This window comes from Ranitomeya imitator, chromosome 8 (genome assembly GCF_032444005.1).
Source record: "Ranitomeya imitator isolate aRanImi1 chromosome 8, aRanImi1.pri, whole genome shotgun sequence".
Lineage (NCBI taxonomy): Eukaryota > Metazoa > Chordata > Amphibia > Anura > Dendrobatidae > Ranitomeya > Ranitomeya imitator.
The window spans coordinates 76,566,334-76,585,611 of NC_091289.1; the positions used below are offsets into that span (position 1 = coordinate 76,566,334).

General features: G+C 45.3%; 1 protein-coding gene across 1 annotated transcript in view; it reads left to right on the forward strand.

Annotated features, from left to right (window-relative positions):
- The window catches only part of PICK1 (protein interacting with PRKCA 1), a 168,843-nt gene that overhangs the window by 148,943 nt on the left and 622 nt on the right, over positions 1 to 19,278 (forward strand). Inside the window, exons 10-13 of the mRNA XM_069737099.1 lie at positions 9,092 to 9,184; positions 11,485 to 11,535; positions 14,260 to 14,404; positions 18,164 to 18,919. Coding sequence (XP_069593200.1) covers positions 9,092 to 9,184; positions 11,485 to 11,535; positions 14,260 to 14,404; positions 18,164 to 18,387 — 513 coding nt within the window. The 3' untranslated portion in view covers positions 18,388 to 18,919. The remainder of the gene's footprint in view (positions 1 to 9,091; positions 9,185 to 11,484; positions 11,536 to 14,259; positions 14,405 to 18,163; positions 18,920 to 19,278) is intronic.

Here is a 19,278-nt window from a genome sequence, read left to right on the forward strand (position 1 = left end):
CTCTGCACCGTTCATATTTCCCCATAGCTGTGCCCCATATAGTGCTCTGCACCGTTCATTTTGTCCCATAGCTGTGCCCCGTATAGTGCTCTGCACCGTTCATTTTGTCCCATAGCTGTGCCCCATACTGTGCTCGGCACCTTTCATTATTGCCCCATATCTGTGCCCCATATACAATGCTCTGCACCGTTCATTATTGTCCCATAGCTGTGCCCCATACTGTGCTCGGCACCGGTCATTTTGTCCCATAGCTGTGCCCCATACTGTGCTCGGCACCATTCATTTTATCCCATATCTGTGCCCCATACTGTGCTCGGCACCGTTCATTATTGTCCCATATCTGTGCCCCATATACAATGCTCTGCACCGTTCATTTTGTCCCATAGCTGTGCCCCATACAGTGCTCTGCACCGTTCATTGTGCCCCATAGCTGTGCCCCATATACAGTGCTTTGCACCGTTCATTGTGCCCCATAGCTGTGCCCCATATACAGTGCTCTGCACCATTCATTATTGCCCTATAGCTGTGCCCCATATACAGTGCTCTGCACCGTTCATTGTGCCCCATATACAGTGCTCTGCACCGTTCATTGTGCCCCATATACAGTGCTCTGCACCGTTCATTGTGCCCCATGGCTGTGCCCCATATACAGTGCTCTGCACCGTTCATTGTGCCCCATAGCTGTGCCCCATATACAGTGCTCTGCACCGTTCATTGTGCCCCATAGCTGTGCCCCATATAGTGCTCTGCACCGTTCATATTTCCCCATAGATGCTCTGCCATTGTCACTGCTGCTGCTGCAATAAAAAAAAAAAAAAACACATACTCACCTCTCTTGCTTGCAGCTCCCAGCGTCCGGTCCCGGCGCCTCCATCTTCCCGACGTCTCTGCTCTGACTGATCAGGCAGAGGGCGCCACGCACACTATATGCGTCATCGCGCCCTCTGACTTGCACAGTCAGAGCGCAGACGCCGGGAAGATGGAGCGACGCCCGGCGGCTGGAACGCGGACAGGTGAATATAAAATACTTACCTAGTCCCAGCGATCCTGACGCTCCCTCTGCCTGGTCTTCGGTGCCGCAGCCTCTTTCTCTATCAGCGGTCACCGGCACCGCTGATTAGAGAAATGAATACGCGGCTCCACCCCTATGGGAGGTGGAGCCGCCTATTCATTTTTTTAATGAGCGGTCCCACGTGACCGCTGAAGAGGGGAAGACGCTGCAGCACAGAAGACCGTGGGACGGCAGGGGGAGCGCCAGGATCACCAGGACTAGGTAAGTATGCCTCAGCGCCCTCACCCGCCGACCCTGCCACCCACCTTGACTTGAGTATAAGTCGAGAGGGGCACTTTCAGCCCAAAAATTTGGGCTGAAAATCTCGGCTTATACTCGAGTATATACGGTAACTTTTTTTATTTCTCCACTGACGGAGGTGTGTGTTTATATTTGACTTTTTGATCGTGTTTTATTCCACTTTTTTTGGGGGGGAGAGGGGGGTGATATGATGAAAAAGCAGGGTTTTTTGCCACCTTTTTTTTTTTTTACTGAGTTCACTGAAAGGCTTAAATCGTTTGACAATTTTATAGGTCGGTTTGTTCCAGATGTGACGATACCAAATATGTGTCTTTCTTTCTTTTTTTTTACATAAACATACCTATTTATTGGTTTAACCCCGTAATGACCGCCGATACGCCTTTTAACGGCGGCAGTTAAGGGTACTTAAACCACAGCGCCGTTAATTAACGGCGCTGTGGAAAAAGTGAATAGCGCCCCCCAGAGTCGGATTTTCTCTGTGGTCTCGGTTACCTGGGGTAGCCAAGATCCCAGAGAACATGATTCGGGTTTTTTTTACCGACCCCCAGGTCGCTGATAATTAACCATTTACTGGCGGTCGCAAAAAAACCCAAAAAAACGCGATTTCCCATTTAATTTCTCTGTCCTCCGATGTGATCGCACATCAGAGGACAGAGAAATGGGGTCCCCGATCGCCCCCCGATACTCACCTGTCTCCCCCGGTGCTCCTCGTGGCTCCCGATGGGCGCCGCCATCTTGTTCCGGCCAAAAAATGGCGGGTGCATGCGCAGTGCGCCCGCCGGCCGGCACCCAGAAGATCTTTGGGGTCTCGGCTGCCGGGGGTAGCCAAGACCCCAAAGAACATTGATCGGGGTCGGTTTTTACCGACCCCTGTTTTGCGATGGCCTGTAATTAACTGTTTACCGGCGACCGCAAAAAAAAGCGGTGTGTTATTCTCTGTCCTCTGATGTGATCACACATCAGAGGACAGAGAAATAGGGGGATTCGGGGACCCTGTTATACTTACCGGTGTCCCTGGATCCTCCTGCGTCCCCTCCTGCCCGCCGGCTTCTTCATCCAGTAAGAAAATGGCGGGCGCATGCGCAGTGCGCCCGCCATGATCTGCCGGCCGGCAGCTAGAGGAGTTGAGGCTAAAATTAGGGTTAGGGTTGGGGCTAAGTTTAGGGTTAGGGTTGGAGCTAAATTTAGGGTTAGGTTTGGGGCTAAATTTAGGGTTAGGGCTAGGGTTAGGCTTCTTTCACACTTGCGTCGGTACGGGGCTGTCGCAATGCGTCAGCCCGACGCACGTTGTGAAAATTGTGCACAACGTGGGCAGCTGATGCAGTTTTTCAAAGCATCCGCTGCCCAGTCTATGTCCTGGGGAGGAGGGGGCGGAGTTACGGCTGCGCATGCGCGGTCAGAAATGGCAGACGCGACGTACAAAAAGCGTTACATTGAACTTTTTTGTGACGACGGTCCGCCAAAACACATCGGATCCAGTGCACGACGGACGTGACGTGTGGCCATCCGTCGCGAACCGTCGGCAATACAAGTCTATGGGCAAAAAACGCATCCTGCGGGCACATTTGCAGGATCCGTTTTTTGTCCAAAACAACGGATTGCGACGGATGCCACACGACGCAAGTGTGAAAGTAGCCTTAGGGTTGGGGCTAAGGTTAGGGTTAGGGTTGGGGCTAAAGTTAGGGTTAGGGTTGCGGCTAAAGTTACGGGTAGAGTTGGGATAAGGGTTAGGGTTTGGATTAGGGTTGGCATTAGGGTTAGGTTTGGGATTAGGGTTAAGGTTAGGGTTGAGGTTAGGGTTAAGGGTGTATTGGGATTAGGGTTAGGTTTGAGGTTAGGGTTGAGATTAGGATTACAGGTGTGTTGGATTTAGTGTTTTGATTAGGGTTATGGTTAGTGTTGAGATTAGGGTTGTTTTGGGGTTAGGGTTCTGATTATCGTTAGGGTCGTCATTAGGATTATGGATCGGGTTGGAATTAGGGTTAAGGGTGTGTTGGGGTTAGGTTTGTAGTTAGAATTGGGGGGTTTCCACTGTTTAGGTACATCAGGGGGTCTCCAAACACGACAGCCAATTTTTGCGCTCAAAAAATCAAATGGTGCTCCCTCCCTTCTGAGCTCTGCCGTGCGCCCAAACAGTGGTTTACCCCCACATATGGGGCATCAGCATATTCGGGATAAATTGGACAACAACTTTTGGGGTCCAATTTCTCCTGTTGCCGTTGTAAAAAAAAAAACTTTGGGGCTAAAAAATCTTTTTTGTGGGAAAAAAAAATATTTTTTATTTTCACGACTCTGCTTTATAAACTTCTGTGAAGCACTTGGGCATTTACAAAATAGGGTCACTTGTGGGGGGTTTCTACTGTTTAGGTACATCATGGGCTCTGCAAATGCAACATAACGCCCGCAGACCATTCTATCAAAGTCTGCATTCCAAAACTGCGCTCCTTCCCTTCCAAGCTCTGCCGTGCACCCAAACAGTGGTCCTCCCCACACATGGGGTACCAGCATACTCAGGACATATTGGACAAAACGTTTTGGGTCCAATTTTTCTTGTTACCCTTGTGAAAATAAAAACTTGGGGGCTAAAAAATCTTTTTTTGTGGAAAAAAATTTTTTTATTTTCATGACAGTGGTTTACCCCCACATGTGGGGTATCATCCTACTCAGCATAAATTGCACAATAAATTTTGGGGTCCAATTTCTCATGTTACCCTTGTCAAAGTATAAATTTGTGGGGTGAAAAGATCATTTTTGTGGAAATAATATGATTTTTTTAGTTTCATGGCTCTACATTATAAACTTCTGTGAAGCAGTTGGGGGTTCATAGTGCTCACCACACATCTAGATAAGCTCTTTGGGGGGTCTAGTTTCCAAAATGGGGTCATTTGTGGGGGGTTTCAACTGTTTAGGTACATCAGGAGCTCTGCAAATGTAACATGACGCCCGCAGACCATCCCATCAAAGTCTGCAAATGGCGGTCCTTCCCTTCCGAGCCCCGATGGGTGCCTAAACAGTGCTCCCCCTCCACATATGGGGTATCGGCGTACTCAGGACAAACTGGTCAACAGATTTTGGGGTCCAATGTCTCCTGATACCCTTGAGAAAATAAAAAATTGCAGGCTAAAAATCATTTTTGAGGGGAAAAAAAGGATTTTGTTATTTTCACGGCTCTACTTTATAAATTTCTGTGAAGCACTTGGGGGTTTAAAGTGCTCACCACACATCTAGATAAGTTCCTTAAGGGGTCTAGTTTCCAAAATGGGGTCACTTGTGGGGGGTTTCTACTGTTTAGACACATCAGGGGCTCTCCAAACACGACATGGTGTCCGATCTCAATTCTAGCCAATTCTACTTTGAAAAAGTAAAACGGCACCCCTTCTCTTCCAAGCTCTGCGGTGCACCCAAACAGTGGTTTACCCCCACATATGGGGTATCGACGTACTAAGGAGAAATTGCACAACAACTTTTGTGGTCTAATTTCTCCTGTTACCCTTGTCAAAATAAAAATATGGGGGCAAAAAGATCTTTTTTGTAGAAAAAATGTGATTTTTTTATTTTCACGGCTCTACGTTATAAACTTCCGTGAAGCACCTGGGGGCTTAAAGTGCTCACCACACATCTAGATAAGTTTCTTAAGGGGTCTAGTTTCCAAAATGGTGTCACTTGTGGGGGGTTTCCACTGTTTAGGCACATCAGGGGCTCTTCAAACGCTACATGGCATCCGATCTCAACTCCAGCCAATTCTACATTGAAAAAGTAAAACGGCACTCCTTCTCTTCCAAGCTCTGCGGCGCGCCTAAACAGTGGTTTACCCCCACATATGGGGTATCGGCGTATTCAGGAGAAATTGCACAACAAAATTTATGGTTAAATTTCTGTTTTTACACTTGTGAAAATTTAAAAAAATGGTTCTGAAGTAAAATGTTTGCAAAAAAAGTTATGTTCATTTTTTTCTTCCACATTGTTTCAGTTCCTGTGAAGCCCATAAAGGGTTAATAAACTTCTTGAATATGGTTTTGAGCACCTTGAGGGGTGCAGTTTTTAGAATGGTGTCACACTTGGGTATTTTCTATCATATAGACCCCTCAAAATGACTTAATGTGATGTGGTCCCTAAAAAAAAATGGTGTTGTAAAAATGAGAAATTGCTGGTCAACTTTTAACCCTTATAACTCCCTAACAAAAAAAAAATTTTGTTTCCAAAATTGTGCTGATGTAAAGTAGACATGTGGGAAATGTTATGTATTAACTATTTTTTGTGACATATCTCTGTGATTTAAGGGCATAAAAATACAAAGTTTGAAAATTGCAAAATTTTTAAAATTTTCGCCATATTTCCATTTTTTTTTTAAATAATCGCAAGTAATATCGAAGAAATGTTACCACTAACCACTAACCACTAACATGAAGTACAATATGTCACGAAAAACCAGTCTCAGAATCAGCGGGATCCGTTAAAGCGTTCCAGAGTTATAACCTCATAAAGTGACAGTGGTCAGAATTGTAAAAATTGGCTCGGTCATTAAGTACCAAATTGGCTCGGTCACTAAGGGGTTAATATTGTTTCACTTTGTTTATTTTATGAGGTGTTTTTTTTTTTTACATTTGTACTTTTTTTTTTCTTTTTTAACTTTGTTCCTCTATGGCATTGCAATTCACCATACCGGTCAGTGCTGCACTGTGTAACAACTCTGCTGGCATCACAGCATGGCCTCACATCTCTCACACAATCTTACCCACTGCTCCAGGCCATGATATGCTTTCTCTTTAATGCCAGCTCCATGTTCTGTGTCTCTGCTCTCTGCATGCCTCATGGCTATGTGTATAGGGGGCCGGCGCCTGAACTCTCTGGTTCTTATAGGAATCAGGTGCATCTGTCTAATCAGTTTCTGACCAATTACCAAGAGGCCTCCTGTATATAGTGCAGCTCCACCCTGTGGTCTGGGCCTGTGCAATGTGTTTGCTCAGTTAGTGTTTAGCTGCTGAGTTTGCCTGGCCTTGCTCTGAGTTACTCCCTCTGAGCTTTTCTCTGTGCTTTTGCCTTGTTCTTGTAGTCCGCCCTCCAGGAGGCAGAATATCTGGTCCCTGTGTCTTTGTCCCTGTGTCTTGTTCTATTGCCTTGTCTGTACTTTGTCTTTTCTCGGTCTCCTTGTCTGTGGCTTCCTTCCCTGCTTTCTTTCCTTGTGTTTTCTGTCTGCTTTCACTCCGCACTCTTGCGGCTCTGCACTCAGACTTTGCTTCGCACTCTCTGGCTTTGCTCTGTGGCTCCGCTCTTTGCGGTTCTATCTGGCTCCGCTCTTTGCGGTACTATCTGGCTCCGCCTCCTGTGTTTCTGCTCTTGGCTCCGCCTCCAGCGTCTCCGCTCTTGGCTCCGCCTCCAGCGTCTCCGCTCTTGGCTCCGCCTCCAGCGTCTCCTCTCTTGGCTCCGCTTCCAGCGTCTCCGCTCTTGGCTCCGCCTCCAGCGTCTCCGCTCTTGGCTCCGCCTCCAGCATCTCCACCCTTGGCTCTGCCTTCTCCTTCTCTTTTCTTAGTTCCACCTTCTACTTGCTACTTGGTCCTCCTGTGTGAACAGGTCCCTACCTGTTTCTTCATACCTCATTCCTTTCTGCTTGTTTCCTTTCCTGCACCTCCTGTGTGAACAGGTCCCTACCTGTTCCTTCATTCTCCTTTCCTTCTGGCTTGTTTCCGTACCCGCATCTTCTGTGTGTACAGGTCCCTACCTGTTCCTTCATCACTCTCACAATAGGACTGCACTCGGGTGTCATCTGAGTGCAGCCTGATTCATACACCACATCAACCAGTCCTGTGTATCCTGTGTTCCTGCCAGTCCTGCCGTTCCTGCCCTGCCTTCCAGTCCTGTGTTCCTGCTGTCCTAGCCAGTCCTGTTTCCTGCCGTGTCTCTGCCAGCCCTGTCTCAGCCGTGCCAGCCTACTCGTCTGTGTTCCAGCCGTGCTCTTCTGCCAGTCCTGCCTAATGCCCGCACCAATCCTGGTGTTCCTGTCTCCCAAGTGGGATCAGCAGCCACAGCCAGACACCACCCTGGAGTAGCACCTGGCAGCTGCCTGCTGCACAAGCCTGTCCTCACCATTAGAGGCTCCAGTGAAAACCCAGGCAGCTGTCATAGTCACGCCCCTTCCAGGGTAGTCTGGTTTGTGGCACAGTGGGGCCACAAACCCCCCGAGCTCACGCCCACCAGTCAGGGCGTGAGCGTGACACACTGACCGAAGCTTCTTAGACCATGGCATGGTCTAACAGGGTTGCCATAGCTGGCTGTCCCGGAGGTTGTCATGGCAATGATCGGGACCTTGCAATGATGTCACGGGGGCGCCCATGTAAAGGGAGAGGGTCCCTGCCATCTAAATGCTGCTACCGCTATTGATCTTGGCATTTTGGGGGTTAAACGGCCCGAGGCGGTGCTGGCACAATTCCTTGCAGTGCAACCGAGTCTCGGCTATAATTTAAGCAGAGTTCGTTGCGGCGATCGTATGGGCATCGCTCCTGTGCCCACAAGATTGCCACAATGTAAATTTACGTCATTTTGTGGAAACCCCTTCCCCACCATGACATAAGCTTATGTCACATTTCGGCAAGGGGGTTAATGGTGTCCTCACTGCTGAGAAATACAAGCAGATACTTGTACATCATGCAATACCATGGCGAGGTGTCAGATAGGTTACAACATCATTCTGCAGCAGGATATAGACTCCAAAAATACAAACAATGTCATTAACCCCTTCACGCATATAAGCGTAACTGTATGTCCTGCTCTGTGCTGGCGTGCTTGAAGGGGGGGGACGAAGGAGCTCAGCCACTCCACATCTGACTGATGGTGGCTATATTACATAGTTGGCATCTGTCTCTATCAACCATCGCCAGAGATGAGATCCTGCCACAGCTGTTAACTATTTATATTCCGCTTTGTCTATGACAGCCCATTTTGATGATACGATTGCAGGGCGCTGATGGGTTACTTGAACAGCCCGGGTCCATACGGAGCCCTGATATCAACATCTTCAAGTTTCTCTGGGATCACATGAAAAGACAGGCGGATTTGCACAAACCTACATCGACAGAAGATCTGTGGTTAATTCTCTAAGATGTTTGGAACAACCTCCTTCTGAGTTCCTTCAAAAATTGTGTTCGAGTACCTAGACCTAGCTGTTTTGAAGACTGATTGTATCCGGAAGTATGTATAATGATACATCACCGTCACTCCTGGCACAGAAATCAGGGAATCCTTGCAGTGCACAGTGTGTGCTGGGGGCATTCGTAAGTCTGCAGTCACACAAAGTGACTGCAGACTTATCATTTTACACCAGACAACCCCTTTAAGGAGAAGTTTAAATTTCGTCTTACAAACCCCAAAGTATTGCTACCAGCAAGTTTCTCTGAGGAAGTTTCTTTACTATAACATGATTTTCTAAGACAGCCTGAACTATTTCAGTTGTTTAGTCAGATAAGGGTCCATTTCAATTTTAATGATATGCAATCAATGAATGAATCTATAAAGGATCCAAACATTCCCAGTTTGTCCTTAAGATAAGCTTCCAGTATCAGATCAGTGGTCGTCTGACTCCGCCAATCGGCTGTTCGTGAACGTCTTTTTTTTATGTTGCCTCATTTACCTGCATTACCTATACTTGTAGCATCTCTACTGAGTTCTTCATATGCCACCAAGATTGTGATCCCAGGAAACCGCTTTCATTTCCCAATATTTTGGGGGCATTTAATGTTAATAGAAACAATAATTGTGTAACTGATATATACTATTTTTCAACAGATGCTGAATGATTTAAATACATACCTCAATAAAGCCATTCCTGACACAAAATTAACTATCAAAAAATATCTTGATGTTAAGTTTGAATATTTGGTAAGTAGACCATTGCTTTCAATTCTCTTTGGATTGGTTATCTGGTTTAAGAAAAAAAGGAAAGTCTTTCACACTGCTTCTGTCCCAAAAATGTAAGCAGTTCTTTGTTTGATGGCTTGTAACTATCCATCATCTTGATTACATTCCAGAGGTGTTCAATGGGGTTCAGGTCTGGAGATTGGGCTGCCCATGACAGGGTTTTGATGTGGTGGTCTCTTGATTTTTGCCAGAGCTGTATTTCAGCATTAATATTAAGCAAAAGGATTGATCTCTCTCAACTTCAAAGTTGATTACTCCATTCCTTCATTTGTGGGAGCATAAGATTTAAGAAAATGGCTCTAATTACTCACCCATAATATGCCCGATGCGTTTCTACCTTACACAAGGCTCGTGAGGGGGCTTCAAAATAAATGATCTAGTGAATAACCAAAGAACTGCTGCATTATCAAATGTCAGCATAACAAGTTAACCTGCCACATATTCAAGTATCGGCAGGACCGGAAAATCTCAAAGAGATACTCTCTCTCCCAGCACGCTTTTTCAAGTGTGTATGCGCAAGTCATAAGTTCCGGGCTGTGGACACAGTCGAGTCACACTGTGTCATATCCTGCGCCTTGCACTCAGACCACGCAGAACACCACTTCCGGTCTGTGGTACGTAAATCTGGAACGCAGGGAGAGTTGTACTGCGGTATGTTAGATTCTTTAGTTATAATTTAGGACAACTAGGTTCTTAAATTCATGGGTATTGATATTGTACACAAACCTTTTAGGTGAGGAGACTGGGATCAGTCCATTCTTCAACGAGAAACACAATGGCTCTACCACCTAAAAACTGTGTCCCTGAAGTTTTAATGTTTTTTAACAGCTTTATTTGAATAGGGCATAATAGGGTCTACTAGTGAGGGACAGTCATCGACGCGTGAGGGTGTCACTGGCGTAGGTTTCTAGGCTGCCAACCTCCGCTTGAACAGCAGAGTCTGTACATCAGGTATTTAATAGGGCCTTTTTTCACCCACTAGACACTTTTCCACCATTCCATGAACTTTATGATTCATGACTTAGTCTCTCTCCTATACCTCCATGTCCTTGACTGCCGAGCCCCTGGATTGCCCTGATCTCCTCATTTGTTATCCTTACCTCCTCCTTCCTCTTTGCGGTCTATATAATTTTGTTTGACTAGGCTTCTGTACCCGTGATGTATTGTGGCCTGTCCTGTTGTCAATGATTTCACTGCCAAAACCTGATCCATACCCCTTGAATGGGCATTTAATTTTTGCACTTACATTTTTGGATGCTCTTAGGTGGTTTATACATCCAAATTATTTACCTATACTAAAGACGTTCTAGTATTCTGTATAACCAAAATATATTGTTTAGAATTATTGTTGGTTACTTCTAATTTGCAACTTTTTTATCATTTAATCTGTGATCAAAGGAAATGGTGCTATGGTTGGTTATGTTTCCAGACTGATGAATCCCTCTTCAACCTAATGGTTTCAATCATATGGCCTACTTTAGTTGACCCTCCCTTGCTTGTATGGCTTGGGCCCCCAATGGACACCATGATGGATCTCGCTATCAAGTCACAGATTTCCATGAGGATCTGCTTCATTTTTGCCATAGATTGCTCTTGGTAGAAGATAAAACAAAAGTCACATAGGCAGTTTTTATAGTACTAAGGCCGAGAGAGAGAAAATCCCTCACTCCCTATGAAAAGTTCACTACACAGTACAAGTAGTGATTAGATGGAATACTCCCCTTTTTGAGTAAGCAGTAACGCAAAACGCGCGTCAAAGTGGCCAGCAGGGGGGACATCACCATCATCTATGATGGGAAAGCTGGGCTAATCATTTGACTATGTGACTGGTGATGTATGCATATATATTCTCTTTTGATTTGTCACCAGTCTCTTTTTTACTTTCATGCACCATTTTTATTTCACTGCATGTATTTTCTGATATATGATCCCATTAACCCTTAGTGACTCAGATGTCCACCTTCTCTCGGCTGTTCCGGTATGTCTCCTAAACGTTTTACCTCTTTGTGTCATAACTTATGATAACTTGATCTTGGTAGAAGGTGAGGAAGAAATAAAAGTGCGAGAACAAAAATTGGCAGAACTGGTTTGTTGTTTAATGTGGATTAAATTTGCAAACTCAGATAATATATTACGACTGTAGTAAGCTACACAGTGTAAACATTTATTTTGTGGGTTTGTATAAAATAATTGCTGTATTGTTTGCTACTAAATTTGTCATAGATTTTGCTTATGGTAATTCTCAATTCAATATTTTCCAGTCATACTGTCTGAAAGTGAAGGAAATGGATGATGAAGAGTACAGCAGCATAGTAAGTATGATGATTAGCATTGGGCAGTAAAATTTGTATTATTTAATGGTTATAGGATACTGTTTATAGGGAACCTGTTATCTCCAAAAATACTGTGTACCTACACATACAGTGGTAGTCTGAAGGTAAATGGCATTTACGTCCCATATAGTCGGTTCACTGGAGCAGGTGCTACAGGGGAAATGAAATTATTCTGAAAGCCTCTTGCTTTCCAGCATGGGGGCAGTGCAGGTAGCTCACGGCTCCCTACTCAGTGAGAGCTGTAGTCACTCCCCTCCATATAGTTTACAGCCTGGCCAGACTTGTCCCTCTGCGTCCCTCGCAGGCTCTTCCCAGTGCTACTGTGACAGTCTCGTAGGCATGCAGAAAATCAAGAAAGAGCACAAACTTATGGTGATAATGTATGTGAAAGGCAGAAATAAAAAGTGAGATGCAAACTCACCTTGAAAGGTAGTGCGATGGGGTGCGATAGTGATGCAGCCTCAATCCTGGGTCTTCTGTTGATTATGACAAAAATTACCAGAGATAGAGAAATTAGGTAAATGGAAAAACATTGAAAGTGGCAGGATAGTCTTGGGCGCAATATACCCAATTGAAGCAATGGTAGTAGAGGTAAGGATTTTATTGGAAAGTCCCAAACAACTAAGTGTTCCAGGATATAAAGACCTACTTTTCAAGTGCCAGAGATAGATGGTAACCAAACAATGGCCAGTTAAACAGTGCCTGAAAGGGCACAAAAAGTGTTGCTATGGTGAGAGGACATCACACTGCAAGCACACATGCAGTAGCATCTAATCACATCGATCACCCACAGTTCACATGCGCCTGTGGTTCTTATAGCGATAGGACACCTTCCACATGATAGGAGTGGCAGCATCCAAAGAAAAGTGGGCACCTGAGAGACGCACTTAGCAGTCGTGAGGGGTGTCTGTACAGCTAAAGGGCGTGCTGGACATCATAGAAAATATTACTATGCCAGCATGGAAATAGACCAGCGCCAGTAATGACAGAAACAGGAAGCTGGTAGGAGAATAGAAATAGCAGTCGTTATAGTACACTAATGAAGACAAACTGCATACACAAGGTAGCTATGGTGAGAGGAAGTCCATCAGCAACCACACTAGCAATGTGGTCCAATCACAGCAAGCACCCACAGTCCATTATACCTTTCCTTCCCCTATCAGTAACCCTTCATTTTCACTCACACACCACTCCAACCCACTAGATTTATCCACCGAACCCCAACCGACCTCCCTTCTACTTCTACCTGGCACCATGACCCCCTCCACAGCCACTGATACACTCGGGCACAGCCTCAAAACTACCACATCACACAGTATTTTTGGCCATTGAACCAAGAGTTAAAAAAAAGAAAAAATACAAAAAGGGGGTGCAGAGGGTGCATCTCCAGAAAAACTAAGCCTGTTCCACTCGTTGATCACCCTCACTGTCAAAAAGTTTCTTCTAATATCTAATCTGTGTCTTCACACTTTCAGTTTCATTCCATTGCTTCTCGTGTTTCCATGTGCAAATACACTGACAGCCCTTCAGATTATTATAGACCGCTATTAAGTCTCCTCTTATCCTTTTTGTTTGCAAGCTGAACATTCCCAGATCCTTTAACCGTTTCTCGTAGGACATACTTTGCAGTCCGCTCACCATCTTGGTAGCTCTTCTATGAACTTGCTCCAGTTTGTTGATGTCTTTTTTAAAATGTGCCCAGAACTGGACACAGTATTCCGGGTGAGGCCTGACCAAGGAGGAGTAGAGGGGGATAATTACTTCATTTGAGCTAGACTCTATGCTTCTCTTAATATACTGTAGAATTGTTTTTGCCTTTTTGCTGCTGTATTGCCCGGTTTATTCATGTGCAGTATGTGATCTGTTAGTATATCCAAGTCTTTTTCTCATGTGCTGTTGCTTAGTTCTATTCCTCCCATTCTGTAGATATAATTTTTGTTTTTCTTGCCCATATGCAGAATTTTGCATTTCTCCCTGTTAAATACCATTTTATTAGCCCACTGCCCATTGTTCCACCTTATCTAGATCCTTCTGAATCCTATATCTGTCTTCTCTAGTGTTAGCGTACCGTCACACAGTGGCATTTTGATCGCTACGACGGCACGATCCGTGACGTTCCAGCGATATATCCGTGACGTTCCAGCGATATCGCTGTGTCTGACACGCTCCTGCGATCAGGGACCCCGCTGAGAATCGTACGTCGTAGCAGATCGTTTGAAACTTTCTTTCGTCGTCTAGTGTCCCGCTGTGGCGGCATGATCGCATGGTGTGACAAAGGTGTGCACGATATTGTATACGATGTGCCCATAGTAACCAACGCCTTCTATATCGCACATACGTCATGAAATTATCGCTCCAGCGTCGTACATTGCAAAGTGTGACAGCAGTCTACGACGCTGGAGCGATATTGTTATGATGCTGGAGCGTCACGGATCGTACCGTCGTAGCGATCAAAATGCCACTGTGTGACGGTACCCTTAGCCATCCCTCCTAGCTTTGCATCTCTGCAAATGTGATTAGTTTACCTTCAGTTCCCTTATCTAGATCATTTATAAAATTGTTGAAAAACACTAGGGCCAGGACAACACTCATCCTGGCAGGTTCCATTTAAACGTAGGGTGTAAAGTAGGAAACGGAGAACATTTTTCTGAAGCAAATGTAATGCTGTATGTTTTTAGCGTAAAAAAGTTTTTTTTTCTCTAGGCACTAGGAGAACCTTTGTATCGTGTTAGCACAGGAAATTATGAATATCGCTTAATATTGAGATGTCGACAAGAAGCACGTGCACGGTTTGCTAAAATGCGAAAAGATGTCTTAGAAAAGATTGAACTTCTGGATCAGAAACATGGTGAGACTAATGAGTGAACCTTCTTGTTGTAAATGGTTATCGAGGTTCCAAATAGAGTTGAGCAAATATGTTCAGAATCGGTCTCCGAATCTGAATTTGACATATTCATGCCATGCTGGTATCCTAATTCGTGCAGAATTTATGTTTGATGATCGGCTCCGAACATATTCGGTCATTTCTACTTCCTTTGACTTCAATGAGTTTGGCTGTGTTCGGCGAATATTGCAAAAACAATATTTGCCACCGATTGTAATGGGAACCAAATTTTGAAAAATTTACTCGACTCTAGTTCCCATACTGACAAAGTGCTGCGATGACAAAGGCTGTGAAAGCAGGATTATATTGAAGGCTGATATCAAATGGAAATTCTGATACTGGTCCACGCAGGTGTCTTGCATTTAGTGACAAAAAGGGGTAGGAGGGCTTCGGGAAAGACTATTATGCATGATTAGTTAGAGTTTTGTTCTTGATTGCTCGCTCACACGACTGTAGATTCTCTCATCCGAAATCAGGTCGATTATGGTAATGACACTTTGATCATGTGATCTGATTCTCTCATATGATCGGAGAATATGGACAAAAAATGTGTGCATATTCTCCATTCTGTGAGTCCACAGATAGCGGGCTAAACTCCGATGTAATCCGAGTACTGTCTGATGTTTTCCAAGCAGTCATAGACTTGAATGGGTGAGTGGCTTTCAAATTCAAGTTGAAATCTCAGCATGCTGCAATTTTTTCACTGACAGATTAACATTGGTCTGAATGCTATCCAATGGAAAACCACGCTGGTCACTATCTTGTAGTAATGTGCCCAACGCTGGTCCCTATCTTGTAGTAATGTGCCCCACGCCGGTCCCTATCTTCCTATCTTGTAGTAATGTGCCCCATGCAGGTCCCTATCTTGTAGTAATGCCACAGGCCGGTCCCCGTCTTGTAGATATGGCCCCATCCTGGTCCCATTCTTGTCGTTATGTCCCCCATCCATGTCCGCATATTGCAGACATGTGCCCCATCCAGGTTCCCTCATATATTGCAGACAGGTGCCCCATCTAGGTCCCCCCATATTGCAGACATGTCCCCCATCCAGGTTCCCCCATATATTGCAGACATGTTCCCCATCCAGGTCCCCCCCATATATTGCAGACAGGTCCCCCATCCAGGTTCCCCCATATATTGCAGACATGTCCCCCATCCAGGTTCCACCATATATTGCAGACATGTGCCCCATCCAGGTCCCCCCCATATATTGCAGACATATGCCCCATCCAGGTTCCCCCATAAATTGTAGACATGTTCCCCATCCAGGTTCCCCCATATATTGCAGACATATGCCCCATCCAGGTTGCCCCATATATTGCAGACATGTGCCCCATCCAGGTCCCCCCCATATATTGCAGACATATGCCCCATCCAGGTTCCCCCATAAATTGTAGACATGTGCCCCATCCAGGTTCCCCCATATATTGCAGACATATGCCCCATCCAGGTCCCCCCATATAATAGACATGTCCCCCATCCAGGCCCCCCTATATATTGCAGACATGTCCCCCCCATATATTAGACATGTCCCCCATCCAGGTCCCCCCATATATTAGACATGTCCCCCATACAGGTCCCCCCATATATTAGACATGTCTCCCATCGAGGTCCCCCCACATATTAGATATATCCCCCATCCAGGTCCCCCCATATATTGCAGATAGGTCCCCCATCCAGGTCCACCCCATATATTGCAGACAGGTCCCCCATCCAGGTCCCCCCCATTTTCACATAGACCTAACAGAGAAGAAAAAAAAAAGATTCTTCTCACCTGTCCTCCGTTCCCTCTGCGTCCATTCTGCTCCTGAGGCCCACAGGCACATTGACCCCTTGATGATCGCAGCCTGGTCCAGGAGCCGCCGACATCAGCGCTGTAGTGCAGTGTATTACCACGCAGAGACCGGCTCTCTACACAGCAATACTAGTGTCAGCCGCCAGCCTATCAGATAGGCCGTGGCTGACACTAGTATTGCTGTGCAGAGAACTGGTCTCTGCGCGGCAATACACTGCAATACAGCGCGGATGTCGGTGGCTGCTGAAGCGAGCGCGATCGTTACGGGGTCTATGTGCTGGCGGGCCGCATGAAGCAGACACATGCGGCCTCGGGCCGTGTGTTTGAGACCCCTGGGATAAAGGCTCATGTATAGGGCGATATGATGAGCTATATATTTCGGGCCAAGGTGCAGATCCTATCTTGTCAATTGTTCACTAAATATACAGTGTGTGTTTTTTGCCCTTGGGTGTTATCTATACAAATTGGTGCAATAGAAAAGTGAAGTCGTTGACCAGATGCCTTTATGTATTGTATGTTCTGTGCTTGGCAGTTTCCTTCACTTCCAATGAACTTAGTAGAGGCAACTGTGCACATGTTCGCCTTCCCTCATTCTCCGCCTTCGCTTACTCTTGATTTCTGACACATCTGAAGGCACAGAAAGTGATGCCAGTGGTGATTGGGTGCAGCGCTCGTGTGACATAAGTGTGACACAATCCCCGCCAGAGCAAGTTTCGACTCTGCTGGAATGGCGCCGGCAACAGACGTGAGCAGAATTGTAATTTTACTGGGGAGAAACATAATAGAGAACAGGTTGTCCAAGTTTAAGGGTTATTTCTAGTGATGAGCGAATATACTCGTTACTCGAGATTTCTCGAGCATGCTCGGGGGTCCTCCGAGTATTTCTTAGTGCTCGGAGCTTGTTTTTCTTGCCGCAGCTGAATGATTTACATCTGATAGCCAGCATAAGTACATGTGGGGGTTCCCTGGTTGCTAGGGAATCCCCACATGTACTTAAGCTGGCTATCAGATGTAAATCATTCAGCTGCGGCAAGAAAAACTAAAACTCTGAGCACTAAAAAAATACTCGGAGGACCCCCGAGCATGCTCGAGAAATATCGAGTAACGAGTATATTTGCTCATCACTAGTTTTTTCCATCTTCCTAAAAGGAATCTGGTCAGGTTTATGCTACTTCATCTGAGAGCAGTGTAATGTAGTTAAAGAGTAGCTGAATCCAACGATGTATCACTTAATTTACTGAGGGCAGCGGTTCTGACACAATCATAAATGTTAGATTTAGAATGAAGCAGAGCTGAGAAAGCTAACCCCACCCACACTAGACTCTCCATGTACAAAGTCCATAGACAGTGAGTTGTTGATCACAGGGGGATATGGCATTGCCAGATTAATGTAGCCCAGCAATGTTGATCTCTTATTGATACATTGTGCATTATATGAGGCTCATTATACTGTATGGAGCACTATATGGGGCTCATTATTCTGTATAGGGCACTATGTGGTGCCCATAATACTGTATGGAGCAATATATGGGGCTCATTATACTGTATGGAGCATTATATGGGGCCCATTATTCTATATGTTGCACTATATGTGACTCATTATTTTCTATGGAGCGCTATGTCATGCCCATAATACTGTATGGAGGACTGTACTGTCCAGTTTCTGAGGTATTGTAGAATTTAGATATCACTCATGTAATGTAAGAAGTAAGTGACATCTTTTGCACTGTACTATATTTCTCTGCCGTATCTGTGCATCAGGAATCATGGTATGTGTTTAAAGGGGCCCACAAAAACCTGGCGCCGGCCCTGCTTGCAGCCATAATATAATGTGTATAGAGCTTTTTAGTGTAGCTGTTTATTCTTATTTAGAAAGCCTCCGGGGGTGTAATCTTGGGTCTTTGACTAATTCTGCCTTTCCTCCTCAGTTCAAGACATAGTCTTCCAGCTTCAGCGTTTTGTTTCGGCCATGTCTAAATATGATGACCAGTGCTATGAGGTTCTGAAGGAGGCAGATATTTTCCCAATTGAAGTGGACCTGGCCCATACTACTCTTGCTTATGGCCAGAATGATTTATTTACAGATGAAGAGGAAGACTTGGAGAAAAGGAAAGAAGAGGAAAAAGGAGAAAAACTGATAGATGATGCATAGCATATGAAACGAAGATTGTCTTGTTTAATGCTTTTTGTGTGTTTAAAAATAGTTGTTCTATGTTCATTTTTTCTTTTTTAACCTAAGGTTATGTTACAGATACATTTTTCACAATATGTGGGAGAAGTAGCTAATTTTTCAAGGACTCTATGGCTGTTGATATGAATTCTTCCTCCGCAATTTACTAGTTTTGATTAATCACCCAATAAAAATATTTTCTGGTTGGAAATTGTTGAAGGGAATCTGTCAGCAGGATTTTACATCCCAAACTATTTATATGTGTAGCTCTTTCAAAGACAAGTCCAGCAATACCTTTACATGTCTGGTCTGTTCCGCCATTACAGAAAACTCGGTGTTTGAATTGATATGCAAATGTCTATGGTAGAGCTGAAACCTCTGCCACTTCAGCTCTATTCTCCATCCAGCGCCTCCTCCTCTTGATTGACAGCTTCTTTGCCTGAAGTCACAGAGCAGGCAGTCGAGGAGGAGGAGGAGGAGGAGACCCTGGATGGGGAATAGTGCTGCAGTTAAGGTACTGTCACACTAGACGATATCGCTAGCGATCCGTGACGTTGCAGCGTCCTCGCTAGCGATATCGTCCAGTGTGACACGCAGCAGCGATCAGGCCCCTGCTGGGAGATCGCTGGTCGGGGAAGAAAGTCCAGAACTTTATTTCGTCGCTGGACTCCCCGTAGACATCGCTGAATCGGCGTGTGTGACACCGATTCAGCGATGTCTTCGCTGGTAACCAGGGTAAACATCGGGTAACTAAGCGCAGGGCCGCGCTTAGTAACCCGATGTTTACCCTGGTTACCATCCTAAAAAGTAAAAAAACAAACAGTACATACTTACCTACAGCCGTCTGTCCTCCAGCGCTGTGCTCTGCTCTCC